The 19,302-nt window shown below is 48.0% G+C and overlaps 1 protein-coding gene across 1 annotated transcript; it reads left to right on the top strand.

Moving 5' to 3' along the window:
- The first annotated feature begins 1,305 nt into the window (after nt 1–1,305).
- Nucleotides 1,306–1,986, top strand: LOC147987931 (uncharacterized). Its single transcript, XM_087542550.1, has one exon. It carries the CDS (start codon nt 1,306–1,308, stop codon nt 1,984–1,986), a length of 681 nt encoding a protein of 226 aa, XP_087398676.1.
- The last annotated feature ends 17,316 nt before the right edge of the window (nt 1,987–19,302 follow it).

The following is a 19,302-nucleotide window of genomic DNA, read 5'->3' as shown; positions in this document are numbered from 1 at the left end:
GTTTTTCTCTCACTAGTTTTGTGAACTTTCTAGAAGGTTCCACCAATTTTTTCTGGGGCGGTTTCCCTTTGGTTTTTTCCCGGACGAATTTTTCTTGGTCTTTCTTCTTTTTTTCAACTACTCAAACATTTTATCAAAACCGTGAACTTTTAAAAAAATTGTGAACTTTATTCAAATTGGTGAACATTTGTTCAAACTGAGAACTTTTTTCAGATCCATGAAGTTTTCCAAATCCGTTTATTTTTTTTCAAACTGGCAAACATTTTTCAAATTTATGTATTTTTTCAAAAATCATGAAATTTTGTTCATTTTTTGTGAACTTCTGTATTACTTTTCCAAACTCACGTTTTTTAATTTAAGATTATTTTTTAATTTCATGTTTTTTAAATATGAAATTTTCAAATTCATGAACTGTTTCATTCTTCTTCATTTTTGTGACCTTTTTCCTTAAAAGTCAACCGTCAACAGAGCCACTGATTAGCGGACAACTGGTCCATTTGTTAGTGGTCAGGGGTCAACAGAGCCAGCCACAAAATCGAGAACCAGCACCCGTTTGAGTGGAGCCCTGGTTTGTTGGGCTGGCCCACACACCGCCTCCACGGGCGGCGGGCTGCTACTTCCGCAAGGGGCGCTGATTAGGGAGAGTGTCTCTAAAAGGATGCAGACTAGGAGCACTGGCCGACGACGGTCACTAGAATCACGTCTGCTGACGTTCTCGCCTGGGATTCGCGCCACTTTTGGCGAAATGATTTCTTATGTGTGAACACAAGACTCATGCGTAGAGCGGAGCAATTTGTATCTGTGTAAGAGCATCTCCAACAGGCGCGCTAAACTAGCGCCGCGCCGCAAAATTCTCCGTTTTAGCGCGCGCGCAATCGGAATAGTTACTTCAGCGGGCGCGCGAAAACAGCGCGCGCGGCATACGTAGTCCAGCGCGCGGGCCGAAACGCAATCGCGCGCCGCTTATTTGCTGCGCCCGCTCCCGCGCCCTGGACTCTCGCGCGCTCGCTCGCACCTCCCACCCCCCCTCCAGCCGCGCCGCCGCCGCCGACCGCGCCACCCGGCGACCGTTCCGGCACTTCCCCGGCCTATCCCCGCCCCGCGCGCTTTCTCTGGCCCCCCTCTAGTCCCGCCGCCCCGCGCGCGTGCTGGTCCTCCGACGAACAGCGCCCACGCGCTCGCTGCCGCTCGGCGCCCGCAAGGTGTTCGACAAAACGCCTAGAAGGTATGTATTGCTCAAAAGCCATGAATTTCGTGCATGTTGATTGTAGTTTTTTATTTATAGCATAGTATTCAACATTGTAGATGAGTTCGTCGTATGATTCTTCCGAAGAAGAATTTGATATGGAAGAGGAGGAGGATCTTGCAATGATCCTAGCTATGCATATAAATAAAAAACCGAAGCACGGTGGTTCGGTTATGGGTCGGCAAAAAATTTGGAGGGATAGGATCGATGCCCACAACAGATTGCTCAGACATTATTTTGCGGAGAATCCCACAAATCCCGAGTCGTATTTTCGTCGCCGGTTTAGGATGAGCACCGAGTTGTTCAGGCGAATTGCAGAGAAACTAGTGAGCCATGACCGCTTTTTTCAGCAAAGGAGGAATGCCGCCGGAGAGCTCGGGCATAGCACCTTTCAGAAGGTGACAGCCGCTTTGTGTATGTTGGCATATGGTATACCGGCTGATCTAGTTGATGATCACTTGGCTATGGGTGAGAGCCAAGCCATCATGTGTGTCAAGCGTTTCGCAGTCGGAATTGTGCAAGTGTTTGGCGAGGAGTATTTGAGATCTCCCAACGCTGAAGAGGTCGCAAGACTTTTGGCGATGAACAAAGCTCGCGGCTTTCCTGGCATGCTTGGCTCAATAGATTGCATGCATTGGACTTGGAAGAATTGTCCAAAGGCATGGCATGGGCAATTCCACGGCCAAAAAAAGGGTTCCACTATAATCCTTGAAGCGGTGGCTGTTGGAAATATGCCCTAGAGGCAATAATAAATTGGTTATTATTATATTTCCTTGTTCATGATAATCATTTATTATCCATGCTAGAATTGTATTGATAGGAAACTCAGATACATGTGTGGATACATAGACAACACCATGTCCCTAGTAAGCCTCTAGTTGACTAGCTCGTTGATCAATAGATGGTTATAGTTTCCTGACCATGGACATTGGATGTCGTTGATAACGGGATCACATCATTAGGACAAGACCCAATCCTAAGCCTAGCACAAAGATCGTGTAGTTCGTATGCTAAAGCTTTTCTAATGTCAAGTATCATTTCCTTAGACCATGAGATTGTGCAACTCCCGGATACCGTAGGAGTGCTTTGGGTGTGCCAAACGTCACAACGTAACTGGGTGGCTATAAAGGTTTACTACAGGTATCTCCGAAAGTGTCTGTTGGGTTGGCACGAATCGAGACTGGGATTTGTCACTCCGTGTAAACGGAGAGGTATCTCTGGGCCCACTCGGTAGGACATCATCATAATGTGCACAATGTGACCAAGGAGTTGATCACGGGATGATGTGTTACGGAACGAGTAAAGAGACTTGCCGGTAACGAGATTGAACAAGGTATCGGGATACCGACGATCGAATCTCGGGCAAGTACAATACCGCTGGACAAAGGGAATTGAATACGGGATTGATTGAATCCTCGACATCGTGGTTCATCCGACGAGATCATCGTGGAACATGTGGGAGCCAACATGGGTATCCAGATCCCGCTGTTGGTTATTGGCCGGAGAGTTGTCTCGGTCATGTCTGCATGGTTCCCGAACCCGTAGGGTCTACACACTTAAGGTTCGATGACGCTAGGGTTATTAGGAAGACTTGTATGTGATTACCGAATGTTGTTCGGAGTCCCGGATGAGATCCCGAACGTCACGAGGAGTTCCGGAGGTAAAGATTTATATATGGAAAGTTGTTGTTCGGGTTCCGGGAAAAGTTCGGTTTTTTCCGGTATTGTACCGGGAAGCTTCCGGAAGGTTCCGGAGGATTCCGGAGGGGTCCGGAGGTCCGGAAAGTGTTCCACCACGTCCAATATAGCAGCATGGGCTGTAGGGGGGGCGCCCTAACCTTAATGGGCCAAGGGCACCAGCCCCCCCAAGGCCCATGCGCAAGGGAGAGGGGAAACCCTAAGGGGGAGGGCCTCCACTTGACTTGGGAGGCACTCCTCCCCCCCTTGGCCGCCGCCCCCAACCCTAGATGGGATCTAAGGGGGGCCGGCCCCCTCTCTCCCCACCTATAAATAGTGGAGGGGTGGGAGGGCGGCCACACCCTTGAACCTGGCGCAGCTCCTCCCCTCCAATACCTCTCCTCCTCCGCGTGAGCTTGGCGAAGCCCTGCCGGAGAACTGCCACTCCATCACCACCACGCCGTCGTGCTGCTGTTGGACTCTCTTCCTCAACCTCTCCCTCCTCCTTGCTGGATCAAGGCGTGGGAGACGTCTCCGTTCCGTACGTGTGTTGAACGCGGAGGTGCCATCCGTTCGGCGCTAGGATCATCGGTGATTTGGATCACGACGAGTACGACTCCATCAACCCCGTTCACTTGAACGCTTCCGCTTAGCGATCTACAAGGGTATGTAGATGCACTCTCCTTCCCTTCGTTGCTAGATTACTCCATCGATCGATCTTGGTGATGCGTAGAAAATTTTAAATTTCTGCTACGATCCCCAACAGTGGCATCATGAGCTAGGTCTATGCGTAGTTTCTATGCACGAGTAGAACACAAAGCAGTTGTGGGCGTCGATTTTGTCAATTTACTTGCCGTTACTAGTCTTATCTTGATTCGGCGGCATCGTGGGATGAAGCGGCCCGGACCGACCTTACACGTACTCTTACGTGAGACTGGTTCCACCGACTGACATGCACTAGTTGCATAAGGTGGCTAGCGGGTGTCTGTCTCTCCCACTTTAGTCGGATCGGATTCGATGAAAAGGGTCCTTATGAAGGGTAAATAGAAATTGGCATATCACGTTGTGGTTTTCGCGTAGGTAAGAAACGTTCTTGCTAGAAACCTATAGCAGCCACGTAAAAACTTGCAACAACAATTAGAGGACGTCTAACTTGTTTTTGCAGCATATGCCTTGTGATGTGATATGGCCAAAAGGATGTGATGAATGATATATGTGATGTATGAGATTGATCATGTTCTTGTAATAGGAATCACGACTTGCATGTCGATGAGTATGACAACCGGCAGGAGCCATAGGAGTTGTCTTAATTTATCTATGACCTGCGTGTCAACATAAACGTCATGTAATTACTTTACTTTATTGCTAAAGCGTTAGCCATAGTAGTAGAAGTAATAGATGACGAGACAACTTCAAGAAGACACGATGATGGAGATCATGATGATGGAGATCATGGTGTCATGCCGGTGACAACGATGATCATGGAGCCCCGAAGATGGAGATCAAAAGGAGCAAAATGATATTGGCCATATCATGTCACTATTTGATTGCATGTGATGTTTATCATGTTTTACATGTTATTTGCTTAGAACGACGGTAGCTTAAATAAGATGATCACTCACTAAAATTTCAAGAAAATGTTCCCCCTAACTGTGCACCATTGCGAAGGTTCATTGTTTCGAAGCACCACATGATGATCGGGTGTGATAGATTCTAACGTTCGAATACAACGGGTGTTGACGAGCCTAGCATGTACAGACATGGCCTCGGGACACATGCGAAACACTTAGGTTGACTTGACGAGCCTAGCATGTACAGACATGGCCTCGGAACACGGAAGACCGAAAGGTCAAATATGAGTCGTATAGAAGTTACGATCAACATGAGATGTTCACCGTTGATGACTAGTCCGTCTCACGTGATGACCGAACACGGCCTAGTCAATTCGGATCATGTTTCACTTAGATGACTAGAGGGATGTCTATCTGAGTGGGAGCTCATTAAATAATTTGATTAGATGAACTCAATTATCATGAACATAGTCTAAATTGTCTTTGCAAATATGTTGTAGATGAATAGCTCACGTTGTAGCTCCCTGTTTCAATACATTCCTAGAGAAAGACCAAGTTGAAAGATATTGTAAGCAATGATGTGGACTAGGCCCGTAGTCCGAGGAGTGTCCTCACTGCTACACAGAAGGATTACGTCCTTGATACACCGCTCGATGTGCAAACCCCTACAACGTCATCTATGGATGTTGTGAACACCTGACAGACACATCCTGATGACTACTTGATAGTTTAGTGCACCATACTTTACGGCTTAGAATCGGGATTCCAATGACGTTTTGAACGCCATAGAACATATGAGATGTTCCAAGAGCTGAAATTGGGATTTCAGGCTCATGCCCGTGTTGAGAGGTGTGAGACCTCTGACAAGTTCTTTTGCTAACAAGATGGAGGAGAATAGCTCAGCTAGTGAGCATGTGCTCAGAATGTCTGGGTTCTACAATCACTTAAATCAAGTGGGAGTTAAACTTCCAGATAAGATAATGATTGATAGAGTTCTCTAGACACTATCACTAAGCTACTAGATCTTCGTGATGAACTATGACATGCAAGGGATGGAGTTGATCCCGGAGCTGTTCGCGGTGCTTAAGACCGCAAAAGGTAGAAATCAAGAAGGAGCATCAAGTGTTGATGGTTTAACAAGACCACTGGTTTCAAGAAGGGCAAGGGCTAGAAGGGAAACTTCATGGATAGCAAACCAGTTGCCACTCCAGTGAAGGAACCCAAGGTTGAACCCAGACCCGAGACTAAGTGCTTCTATTGTAAGGGGAACAGTCACTGGTAGCGGAATTACCCCAAATGCATGGTAGATAAGAAGGCTGGAAACTTCAACAAAGTATATACGTGTTATTAATGTGTACCTCACTAGTACTCCTGGTAGCACCTGGGTATTGGATACCGGTTCAGTTGCTATCATTGGTGACTTGAAGCAAAAGCTACGGACTAAACGGAGACTGGCTGAGGGCGAGGTGATGATGTGTGTTGGAAGTGTTTCCAAAGTTGATGAGATCACCATCGCACGCTCCATCTGCCTTTGGGATTAGTATTGAACCTAGATAAATGTTATCAGGTGTCTACGTTGAGCATGAATATGATTAGATCATGTTCATTGCAATACGGTTATTCATTTAAATTGGTTATTATGTTTACATGAATAATACCTTTCATGGTCATGCACCCTATGTGAATGGTTCATTGAATCTCGGTCATGGTGATACACATGTTCACGCCAAAAGATGTAGAGTTAATAATGATAGTACCACTTTCTTGTGGCACTGCCGCTTAGGTCATATTGGCGTAAGATGCATGAAGAAACTCCATGTCGATGGATGTTTGGAGTCACTTGATTTTGAATCACTTGACACATGCGAGCCATGCCTCATGGGCAGGATGACTAAGACCCCGTTTTCAGGTACAATGAAACGGGCAAGAGACTTGTTGGAAATCATGCATGCTGATGTGTGTGATCCAATGAGAATTGAAGCGTGAGGTGGATATCGCTATTTTCTCATCTTCACTGACGATTTGGGTAGATATAGGTATATCTACTTAATGAAGCACAAGTCTGAAACGTTTGAAAAGTTCAAGCGATTTCAGAGTGAAGTTAAGAATCATCATAACAATAAGATCATGTTCCTACGATCTAATAAAAAAGGGGATTTTCTGAGTTATGAGTTTGGCAATCACTTAAGACATCGTGGAATTGTTTCACAGTTGAAGCCACCTGGAACACCACAAGGTAATGGTGTGTCCGGACGTCGTAATCAAACCCTATGAGATATGGTGCGATCTATGATGTCTCTTACCAATCTACCATTTTCATTTTGAGGTTATGCGTTAGAGACAACTGCATTCACTTTAGATAGGACACCATCTAAGTCCGTTGAGACGATGTCACATGAACATTGGTTTGGCAAGAAACCAAAGTTGTCGTTTCTTAATGTTTGGGGATGCGATGCTTAGGGCTTCAGCCGGAGAAGCTCGAACCCAAAGCGGACAAACACATCTTCATAGGATACCCAAGGGTGACAGTTGGGTATACCTTCTATCTCAGATCCGAGGGCAAATTGTTTGTTGCTAAGAACGGGTCCTTTCTCGAGAAGGAGTTTCTCTCGAAAGAATTGAGTGGGAGGAAGATAGAACTTGATGAGGTTGTCGAACCTTTACTTCAACCAGAGAGTGATGCAACACAGAAAGATGTTTTCTGTGGCGCCTACATCTGTTGAAGAGGAAGTTAATGATAGTGATCATGAAGCTTCGGATCAATTTGCTATTAATCATCGTAGGTCGACAAGGATATGTACTACTCCTGAGTGGTACGGTAATCCTGTCTTAGATATCATGTTGTTAGACAACAATGAACCTACGAGCTATGGAGAAGCGATGGTGGGCCCATATTCCGACAAATGGTTAGAAGCCATGAAATCCGAGATAGGATCCATATATCAGAACAAAGTATGGACTTTGGTGGACTTGTCCGATGATCGGCAAGCCATTGAGATAAATGGATCTTTAAGAAGAAGACGGACGTGGGCGGTAATGTTCCGTCTATGAAGCTCGACTTGTGGGAAAGAGTCTTTTCACAAGTTCAAGGAGTTCACTACGATGAGAATTTCTCACCCGTAGCGATGCTTAAGTCCATCGGAATCATCTGTATTTTTCGATTATGAAATCTTACAGATGGATGTCAAAACAAGTTTTCTTACCAGTTTTCGTAAGAAAAGTTGTATGTGATACAATAAAAGGTTTTGTCGATCCTAAGGATGCTAAAAGGTATGCTGGCTCCAGCAATCCTTCTATGGACTAGAGCAAGCATCTCGGAATCGGAATATATGTTTTGATGGAGTGATCAAAGCTTTTAGGTTTATATAATGTTTGCTAGAAACTTGTATTTACAAGAAAGTGAGTGGGAGCACTACAACATTTCTGATAAGTATATGTGGATGACATATTGTTGATTCGAAATGATGTAGAATTTCTGGAAAGCATAAACGGTTGTTTGAAGAGTGATTTTGAAAGGAAGACCTGGATAAAGCTGCTTACATATTGGGCATCAAGATCTATAGAAATAGATCAAGACGCCTGATGATACTTTCAAAGAACGCACACCTTGACATGTTTTTTAAAGAGTTCAAAATAGATCAGTCAAAGAAGGGGTTCTTACCTGAGTTGTAAGGTGTGAAGTTGAGTAAGACTCAAAGATTGACCACGACAGAAGAAAGAGGAAGGACGAAGGTCGTCCCTTATGCTTTTGTCATAGGCTCTATACGGTATGCCATGCTGAGTACCGCACCTGATGTGTGCCTTGCCACATGTCTGGCAAGAGGGTACAAAGGTGATCTAGGATTAGATCACTAGATAGCGGTCAAAATTATCCTTAGAGGAATAAGGAAATGTTTCTCGGTTATGGAGGTGATAAAGAGTTCGACATAAAGAGTTACGTCGATGCAAGCTTAACACCTATCCGGATAGCTCTGAGTAGAGATACCGGATACGTATAATGGAGCAATAATTTGGAATAGCTCCAAGTGGAACGTGGTAGCAGCATCTACGATATAAAGTTTTGCGAAATACACAGGGATCTGAATATGGCAAGACCCGTTGACTACAACCTCTCTCACAAGCATAACATGATCAAACCCAGAACTCTTTGAGTGTTAATCACATAGCGATGTGAACTGGATCATTGAGTCTAGTAGACTCTTGGATTTTGATCACATGGCGACGTGACCTGTGAGTGTTAATCACATGGCGATGTGAACTAGATTATTGACTCTAGGGCAAGTGGGAAACTGTTGGAAATATGCCCTGGAGGCAATAATAAATTGGTTATTATTATATTTCCTTGTTCATGATAATCGTTTATTATCCATGCTAGAATTGTATTGATAGGAAACTCAGATACATGTGTGGATACATAGACAACACCATGTCCCTAGTAAGCCTCTAGTTGACTAGCTCGTTGATCAATAGATGGTTACAGTTTCCCGACCATGGACATTGGATGTCGTTGATAACGGGATCACATCATTAGGACAAGACCCAATCCTAAGCCTAGCACAAATATCATGTAGTTCGTATGCTAAAGCTTTTCTAATGTCAAGTATCATTTCCTTAGACCATGAGATTGTGCAACTCCCGGATACCGTAGGAGTGCTTTGGGTGTGCCAAACGCCACAACGTAACTGGGTGGCTATAAAGGTTCACTATAGGTATCTCCGAAAGAGTCTGTTGGGTTGGCACGAATCGAGACTGGGATTTGTCACTCCGTGTAAACGGAGAGGTATCTCTGGGCCCACTCGGTAGGACATCATCATAATGTGCACAATGTGACCAAGGAGTTGATCACGGGATGATGTGTTACGGAACAAGTAAAGATACTTGCCGGTAACGAGATTGAACAAGGTATCGGGATACCGACGATCGAATCTCGGGCAAGTACAATACCGTTGGACAAAGGGAATTGAATACGGGATTGATTGAATCCTCGACATCGTGGTTCATCCGATGAGATCATCGTGGAACATGTGGGAGCCAACATGGGTATCCAGATCCCGCTGTTGGTTATTGGCCGGAGAGTTGTCTCGGTCATGTCTGCATGGTTCTCGAACCCGTAGGGTCTACACACTTAAGGTTCGATGACGCTAGGGTTATTAGGAAGACTTGTATGTGATTACCGAATGTTGTTCGGAGTCCCGGATGAGATCCCAGACGTCACGAGGAGTTCCGAAATGGTCCGGAGGTAAAGATTTATATATGGAAAGTTGTTGTTCGGGTTCCGAGAAAAGTTCGGTTTTTTCCGGTATTGTACCGGGAAGCTTCCGGAGGTCCGGAAAATGTTCCACCACGTCCAATATAGCAGCATGGGCTGTAGGGGGGGCGCCCTAACCTTAATGGGCCAAGGGCACCAGCCCCCCAAGGCCCATGCGCATGGGAGAGGGGAAACCCTAAGGGGGAGGGCCTCCACTTGACTTGGGAGGCACTCCTCCCCCCTTGGCCGCCGCCCCCAACCCTAGATGGGATCTAAGGGGGGCCGGCCCCCTCTCTCCCCACCTATAAATAGTGGAGGGGTGGGAGGGCGGCCACACCCTTGAACCTGGCGCAGCCCCTCCCCTCCAATACCTCTCCTCCTCTGCGTGAGCTTGGCGAAGCCCTGCCGGAGAACTGCCACTCCATCACCACCACGCCGTCGTGCTGCTGTTGGACTCTCTTCCTCAACCTCTCCGTCCTCCTTGCTGGATCAAGGCGTGGGAGATGTCTCCGTTCCGCACGTGTGTTGAACGTGGAGGTGCCGTCCGTTCGGCGCTAGGATCATCGGTGATTTGGATCACGACGAGTATGACTCCATCAACCCCGTTCACTTGAACGCTTCCGCTTAGCGATCTACAAGGGTATGTAGATGCACTCTCCTTCCCTTCGTTGCTAGATTACTCTATAGATTGATCTTAGTGATGCGTAGAAAATTTTAAATTTCTGCTACAATCCGCAACAGTGGCCGATCAACAGACTTGGATTTGGCATGCATTCTTTGGAATGCCTAGATCTTTGAATGACATCAATGTTGTCAACCGGTCACCACTGATGAGTAAGATTGCAAATGGGGAGTTGCCACCGGTGCAGTTTGTAGCATATGGCCGTACATACAACTATGGCTATTATCTAGCGGATGACATCTACCAAAGTGGAAAACCTTTGTCAAGCCGTTGAAAAAGCCAGAAGGTAAGAAAAATCTTGATTTCCACAATGCTGAGGCGGCGACTAGAAAAAATGTGGAGAGAGCTTTTGGGATTTTGCAAGCCCAATTTGCTATTGTGAGAGGACCGGCTAGATTTTGGGATCAGAGATGCTTTGGTACATAATGCACGCTTGTGTGATCATGCACAACATGATCATCGAGAATGAGCGTCGCCAAGATGTAGACTACTCTCACTATGAGCTCTCGGGACATCCCGTGCGAGTGCGACGGAGGGCTGAAAGGGTGGCCCGTTTTGTTGCCTCCTATCATGCCATTCGAAGTCCCGCATCGCATAATGATCTTCAGAAGGATCTCATTGAGGAGTGGTGGGCATGGAATGGACGACAAAGAGCATCATGATTTGTGCGTTCGTTATTATATTGTTGAACTATTTGTTGTGTTTAATTGCACTATTTGTTGTATTGAACGATAAACTGTTTATTTGAGTTGTAATAAATGAAATTGAACTATTTATTTTTGTTTGTTTTGATCTTTTTGCTTCTGTTTTCGAATGCATATGTTGTTTGTGCGAGTCGCGCGCGCTGCATTTTTGCGCGCTGCTGGAGCGGCGCGCGCGCTGCATTTTAGCGTGGCTGCTGGAGCTAGCGCTGCGCGCCGCGCCAAATCAGGCGATGCGCGCGCGGCATATCTGTTTTTTGCGCGCGGCGTGACCGGCGCCTGTTGGAGATGCTCTAAGGTCATTTACTAGTACTCCCTCCGTTTCTTTTTACTCCGCGTATAAGATTTGGTCAAAGTCAAACTGCAGAAAGTTTGACCAAATTTATATATAAAAAAATGAACATCTACAATACTAAAACTATATAGTATGAACATACGTTTCATGGTGCATCTAATAATATTGATTTCATATTGTGAAATAAAGTTAGTCAAACTCTATAAATCTTGACTTTAATCAAACCTAATTTGCGGACTAAAAAGAAACTGAGGGAGTATATGCTAAAGGGGAACACTAGGGTACAGAACAAGGCGAAGCGAATTAACTCGCTCCCATTCACTTCCTTATTTCTGATTTACGCCCTTGTTTTCCGTGGAGGAGCAGTGCGGTGGGGGAAACCCCGGCGGTTGGGTGCTATGGTCTGAACTCTAAAGAGCAGCTCGGCTACTCCACAGGTAGACTGAGGGAGTACTTCAAATACTAAGAAAGGAAAATAAATAGTGAAAGTCCTCGAATTCAACTTTTTGTGTGGTGTATTTTCGAAAATAAATTGCAATTTGTAGGTCATGGTAAAACATTCAACATGCCTTGACTGAGCAAGTTAAACTTCAAATGTTTCTCACCGTTTTTTCTGTTCATTCATGTTGGCTATTAACTGTACCAACACCATAATCTGCCATGAGGGTCAGTAATCAAATCAACTCCTGTGTGTAATCTGTAGTACATATCATGGTTATCTAACACTGAAAGTCCAAAGTTGAGGCCCTGTATGTGTGCAGAAGACATCATCAAGGCAGGAGTTCAAATCTCTTCAGAAGTGGGGTAGTGTTGGGAATGCTTTGGTAATGATGGCATGGCCTTCTTTCTTGGCTACTTCTTCTTCCCAGTGGGGTTAGGTAATGTTGGTCTGCGCCACTAGAATATGATCCACTAAATGGCTGTTGATTGGTTGTAATACGGCTTAGAATTCTGAAAGTAAAGAAAATAAGGGTTCAGTAGTGCTTTGTCTCTGCTTTGCATTACCAATTAGTATAGTCCAAGTCAGCAAATCAGCCTAATTCTACTCTGGATGGCTCATCCGTATATTGAGTTTGTGTTCTTGGTTATTATGTCTAACTGACTAAACCTCTATTAATATGAGTTTCACTTTTTTTGCTTGAATCAATACGTATGTGGGCCTAATCCATCCATAATGGGACTCTGTTCCTTGCTTTTCATTTCTTGGCACTCTCTGTCAGCCTGAAATAAAATTCGCCTGGATAGTTCATCCGTATATTGAGTTTGTGTTCTTGGTTATGTCTAAACCACTAAATCTCTTAATTAATATGAGTTTCCCCCCTTTTTTTGCTTGAGTCAATACGTTGGTGGCCTGATCCGCCCATAATCGGGCTCTGCTCCTTGCTGTTCATTTCATGGAAATCTCTGTCATCCTGAAATAAAATTTGTATGAAGCTCCTTTGATGTTGCTTACAGTGTCATGTGAAGGCAATCGGGCCAGCTCCTTGTATATTACTGACTGTAACACATGAACTCTGGCTATGTCTTTCTAAATATAGCCGGTCCCATGTCCGTGAAAAGGAGGCGGGAAAAGGATGACGATTGTGAAAAGTTTGGTGAACCAACTTATTAAAAACCAACCATTCTTATGGGTATCAAACACATGAACATACCGATAAATTTATAACCATTCCAGCTGCCAGTCCCATCCTGGCATCATAGTTGAGTAATGGAGCAATCACCACACACTGTATTTTTTTTTGGAACGAAGGCTCAAGCAGAGCCCGGCTTTGAATTAACAAAGCCATCAACCGGCCGGGAAATACAATCACCCTTACAACGAGAAAGTAAAACAAAGAAACTGAAGACGGCAGATACAAGGTGCTACAAAAGCAGCCTACAAGCACCACAACAGAAAGCACAAGAAGATACTACAGTAAAACTAGCTAAATGCTGAGGGAGCCCTTCGACGCGAATGACACACCGAAGCAAGACAACGAGAGAACTTCAAGAGGAGAACCCGCCTAGTGGAGATGAACACGCCCTCATCCACTCCAAAAGGAGACCACCGTCATTGAACCTTCCCTCTCCAATTCTGAAGGGGGCCCCTGCCCCTCACCCTGGATCGAAGGGCGCCGGACCGTCGGAAATTGGAGCAACTCACCCTAGAGCAAGGAACGGTATAAATTCTGGAGCACCTTGGGAGATTCTCAGCAAGGCCAACCCACTGAGCAAAGATCGCCAGGAGAAGAGCCCAACCGCAGTTCACTGGGTCACACACGAAGAAACGAAGCTGCTGAAGGACGAGGGCGCCGATGGAACAAATAGCAGAGTTGATAAGCAACCGTAGCTGAGATAAGATCAATGCTCAATGAATTAATGTCCAGACCGCCAACACCGTGATGCTGCTCACTGGGAGAGGAACCCTATCCCGTCCCCAACCATGGCAATGGCGCCGACCCATCGGCAAGCAAACACACACACACGGCCGGTCTACAAGACAAAAACATGAACTAATCTTGTGAAACATGGCATCCCGGCGCTACCTCCAACTGCCATGTCGCTGCACGCTGGAAAACCACATCGAAACGCCAGTATACACCCCCAACTCGCCCAAGGTGGCACCTTCAGCAAGGTGATGGCGCGGAGGCCGCGCCACTGCCGCCAAGCCCAGAATTGGCTAAGGTTTTCACCCGGGTATGAGAAGGGAGGGGGCGGGGATCAAACCTCGACGGCGCCTCCGAGAAGGGGAACGGCGCCAGCAGGCGTCGCCACCGTCGTGACCGGAAAACCGGCCAAAGATTTCTCTCGGACCGATCTCGCACCTCCGGCGTCCCCACCTTCCATGGATCCGGCAACCATCGACCGCCACAGACCACATCTAGTGGGGAAAAGGCGAAGGAAGGGGGAGGAAGGACCTCCAGATCTGACGCGCAGCCAGGGGCACCAGGCCACCCGCCACGACCTGCGCCCGACGCCTCCACCGCTCGCTGCCCGCACAACCAAGGGGGGAGGAGGAGCACCTGCGAGCGCCGCTCGCCGCAGAGCCGGCGTCGCCGCACCGCCCGAGGCCGCCGCCCGGCTTCCGAAGCCCTCTTCAAGAAGACGAAGCAGCAAGGCCTCACCGCCGCCTTCCTTGGCAGTCGCGCAGCCTTCGCCGGCAACCCCTCTGGCGGCGGCGAGGAGTGGGGGGAGGCGGAGGGGGTTCGGTGGCTAGGGTTGGGTCGCCGCCCGCGTCACCCCGAGCGGAGCGAAGCGGGGGTTGGGGGGGGGGGTGCGCCCCACACACTGTATTCAGTCCCTTGAGGGGGTATATATGCCGTTACACGAGGATGAGAGATAAGGGGGGGGGGTGAGTTAGCTACAACGGCTCACATGCCGAGCATGCCGTGCATGCGAACGTGGGTGAGCGCATGAAGTGCACGCACTGGTTATCCATCCGGTGGACTCGGTCTTGAGGTAGAGGACGTGTTCCACCCCCCCGGGGTTCTCGTACATTGAGGCTGGAGCGTAACTCGCCGAAGACGGAGGTCGGAAGACCCTTCGTGAAGATATCCGCAAACTGAGAGCTGGTAGGGACGTGCTGGACGCGCACCTCGCCGAGCGCCACACGTTCTCGTACGAAGTGGAGATCGATCTCTACGTGCTTTGTGCGTTGATGCTGTACCGGGTTGCTGGACATGTACACGGCACCGACATTGTCGCAATAGATGACGGTGGCATGCGCAGGAGGTTGGTGAAGCTCGCCGAGAAGTTGACGTAGCCAGGCGGACTCGGCAACGGCGTTGGCGACGGCGCGGTACTCGGCTTCGGCACTCGAGCAGGAGACCATGTTCTGCCGCTTGGAGGACCAAGTGAGCAGGTTGGGCCCGAGGAAGACGCAATATACACATGTGGACTTGCGTGTGTCGCGACAGCCCACCCAGTCAGCATCCGAATAAGCGACAAGCTCGGACGCGGCAGAGCGGTGGAGCTGAAGGCCGAGGTGAGTAGTCCCGCGTAGGTAGCGCAGAATGTGCTTAACGAGCTGGAAGTGAGCCTCGCGCGGCGCGTGCATGAAGAAACAACACTGCTGGATGGCGTAGGACAGGTCCGGCTGCATCAGGGTGATGTGCTGGAGCGCACCCGCGAGGCTACGATAGAGTGTCGGGTCGTGGAAGAGCGGGCCAGAGTCGCCGGACAACTTGGCGAGCGTGTTGACTGGCGTGGCGATGGGCTTGCAGTTGAGCATGCCGGCGCGGTCGAGGATCTCGAGAGCATACTGCTCCTGCGAGAGAAAGGGCCCAGTCGCCGTGGTCGTGACGTTGATGCCGAGGAAGTGGTGCAGTACACCGAGGTCCATCATGGAGAACTCAGCATGCAGCGACGCAATGATGCACTGAAGGAGAGCATCAGTGCTGGCGGTGAGGATGATGTCGTCCACGTACACCAGCAGGTAGGCGAGATGGCGCCCATGTCGAAGGATGAACAACGATGAGTCCAAGCGCAACGCAGTGAAGCCGAGGGCGCGGCGGTAGTTGGTGAAGCGCGAGAACCAGGCACGGGGAGCCTTCTTTAGGCCGTATAGTGAGCGGTTGAGGCGACACACGTGAGACGGCCAGACGGAGTCGACGAAGCCGGATGGTTGCTGGCTGTAGACGGTCTCGGCGAGGTGGCCGTGGAGAAAGCCGTTCTTCATGTCTAATTGGTGGATTGGCCAGGACTTCCCGGCGGCAATGCTCAGGATGGTCCGGACTGTGGCTGGCTTGACGACGGGGCTGAAGGTCTCGCCGTAGTCGACGCCGGCCTACTGTGTGAAGCCGCGGAGCACCCACCGCGCCATATAGCGAGCGAGAGTGCCGTCATGGTTGAGCTTGTGCCGGAAGATCCATTTTCCTGTCACCACGTTAGCACCCGCAGGACGAGACACCAAACACCACGTATCATTCCGCATTAGAGCATCATACTCCTCTAGCATGGCTTTGTACCAGTTGGGGTCTTTTAGGGCAACGCGATAGGAGGATGGGATACGACTGATGGCGGAGGTAGTGGTGTGGAGGGAAACGTTCTGCTTTGGTTGGGCGAAGCCGATCTTGGCCCTGGTGCGCATGGAATGGACGTTGGAGGATGGAGTGACCGGAACGGTGCGAGGTGGTAGGGCGGGTGTAGGAGGGGGAGGGTGTAACGCCCTCGATGCGACTATATCTCCCACGTGTCGAGGCACGACTTAGAGGCATAATCGCATTGAAGGCATATGTCGCAAGTGAGGTAATCTTCACACAACCCATGTAATACATAAGGGAAAGAGATACATAGTTGGCTTACAATCGCCACTTCACACAATTACATGAATAAAGCATTACAACAACCAAATACAATCAAGGCCCGACTACGGAGCCAAAATAAAAGAAGAACCCCAAATGCGACAAAGGTCCCCGATCGACCCCAACTGGGCTCCATTACTGATCAACTAGAACGAAACAACACAATGACAAGATCTTCATCGAGCTCCTCCTGAGCTTGGCTGCGTCATCTGCACGGACTCATCGGCACCTGCAAGCTGGTTTTGGAAGTATCTGTGAGCCACGGGGACTCAGCAATCTCGCACCCTCGCGATCAAGACTATTTAAGCTTATGGGTAAGGTAAAGGTATGAGGTGGAGTTGCAGCAAGCGACTAGCATATATGGTGGCTAACATACGCAAATGAGAGCGAGAAGAGAAGGCAAAGCACGGTCGATAAAAGTATGATCAAGAAGTGATCCTATAGCAACCTACGTCAAGCATAACTCCAACAACAGTGTTCACTTCCCGGACACCGCCGGAAAGGGACCATCACGGTTACACACGTGGTTGACTCATTTTAATTAAGGTCAAGTTCAGGTTTTCTACAACCGGACGTTAACAAATTCCCATCTGCCCATAACCGCGGGCACGGCTTTCGAAAGTTCAAATCCCTGCAGGGGTGTCCCAACTTAGCCCATGACAAGCTCTCACGGTCAACGAAGGAATAGACCTCCACCCGAGACGTTTCGATCAGACTCGGTATCCCGGTACAACAAGACATTTCGACAGGGTAAAACTAAACCAGCAACACCGCCCGAATGTGCCGACAAATCCCGATAGGAGCTGCACATATCTCTTTCTCAGGGCACACTCAGATTGTCCTAGGTACGGGTAGGCCAGCCCAGAGTTGCCCCTGGTGGTCACCGGTAGCTGACAGTTGGACCAACACTCAGAGGAGCACTGGCCCGAGGGGGGGGGGTTAAAATAATTATGACCCTTGAGTCCGCGAAACCCAAGGGAAAAAGAGGCTAGGTGGCGAATGGTAAAACCAATGTTGGGCATTGCTGGAAGAGCTTTACTTAAGGCGAACTGTCAAGGGGTTCCCATAATAGCCCAACCGCGTAAGGAACGCAAAATCCGGGAACATAACACCGATATGACGGAAACTAGGGCGGCAAGAGTGGAACAAAACACCAGGCCTAAGGCCGAGCCTTCCACCCTTTACCAAGTATATAGATGCATTAATTAAATAAGATATATTGTGATATCCCAACAAGTAAAACATGTTCCAACAAGGAACAACATCTCCATGTCCCAACAAGGAACAAACTTCAATCTTCACCTGCAACTAACAACGCTATAAGAGGGGCTGAGCAAAGCGGTAACATAGCCAAACAACGGTTTGCTAGGACATGGTGGGTTAGAGGTTTGACATGGCAATTTGGGAGGCTGACAAGCAAATGGTAGGCATCGTAGCATTGGCATAGCAAAAGAGCGAGCAAACTAGCATAGCAAAGATAGTAGTGATTTCGAGGGTATGATCATCTTGCCTGAGATCCCGCAAGGAAGAAGAACGAGACCATGAAGAAGACAAACGGACGTAGACGAACGGGTCCTCACAAACTCGACGTTAACGGAACCAACCCGAAGAAGCAATCACCGGAAAAGAAGCACACAACATAGTAAACAACCATCACATAAGATGGCATGATGCCCAAAACAAGTATGATGCATGTCCGGTTTAAAGAAGCATGGCATGGCAAAGTGCACAAACAATCCTACAAATTAAGTGGAGCTCAATATGCAACGAGTTGCATATTGACGGAGCACCACACCAATTATTTAGTTCGATCTCGTTTATGTACCCAACCATATTAAATGTTGTTAAGCATGGCAAGAGGGTGAAGCACAACAAAACTACCTATTTAGGCAAGTTTAAATGAGGCCGGAAGCAACGAACAACAATTCCGGAAACTCCTCATAAGCATAAATTAGGTTTGGTACTGTTCTACCCTAAACAATATTTTAGAGTTGTTAAACATGCAAGATGATGCCACCATGTTAAACTAGGCATTTTTCTACCCCATTTACATATAAAGATTATTAAAACGGAGCTACGGTTATTTAGTTATGAATAAAATCATTTTAACATGGCACAGGAGCAAATTAATGCAAACAACATTTTAATCATTTTAAACATAGATGAAAGTTGGATATTATTAATCTACACAAAATTCTGAGCAAGTTTCATATATAAAACATTTTAATCCGATGCACGGTTAGTGAGTTATTAAATGCATGAACTAGGGGGACTAATCTGTAAAACTGCTGTCTCAGGAATAATAGCTAAATCCCAGGCGCTGAAAAAAAACACATGCGGGCCGAAACAGAGGCCGGCCCAAGAAGAACAGGGATCTGGAGGGGAAAGCTCACATCGGGCCTTGGCCCGGCTGGAGGCTGTTGGGCCTTGGGAGGCTGGGTTCAACGCGAGCGGTGGGCCGAGGCCCACGCGCGGGAGACGTGCCTATGCTCGCATGCGCACACGCTGGCAGGCAGGAACGGCGACGACCGGTGGGGGGGTGGCGCATCGACGGCGGGGCATTCCGGCAGACGATGGGGATGGATGCGAGGGCGGAGGATC

The sequence above is a fragment of the Triticum urartu genome, chromosome 2A, assembly GCF_056163025.1.
Source record: "Triticum urartu cultivar PI428250 chromosome 2A, HENAU_Tu73, whole genome shotgun sequence".
NCBI lineage: Eukaryota > Viridiplantae > Streptophyta > Magnoliopsida > Poales > Poaceae > Triticum > Triticum urartu.
Note: the sequence above shows the minus strand (reverse complement) of the source record. Positions and strands in the feature narration are given on the sequence as shown.

What these genes read in the sequence shown, in the direction of transcription:
- LOC147987931 (XM_087542550.1), top strand. Translation starts at nt 1,306, where the DNA reads ATGAGTTCGTCGTATGATTCTTCCGAAGAAGAATTTGATATGGAAGAG.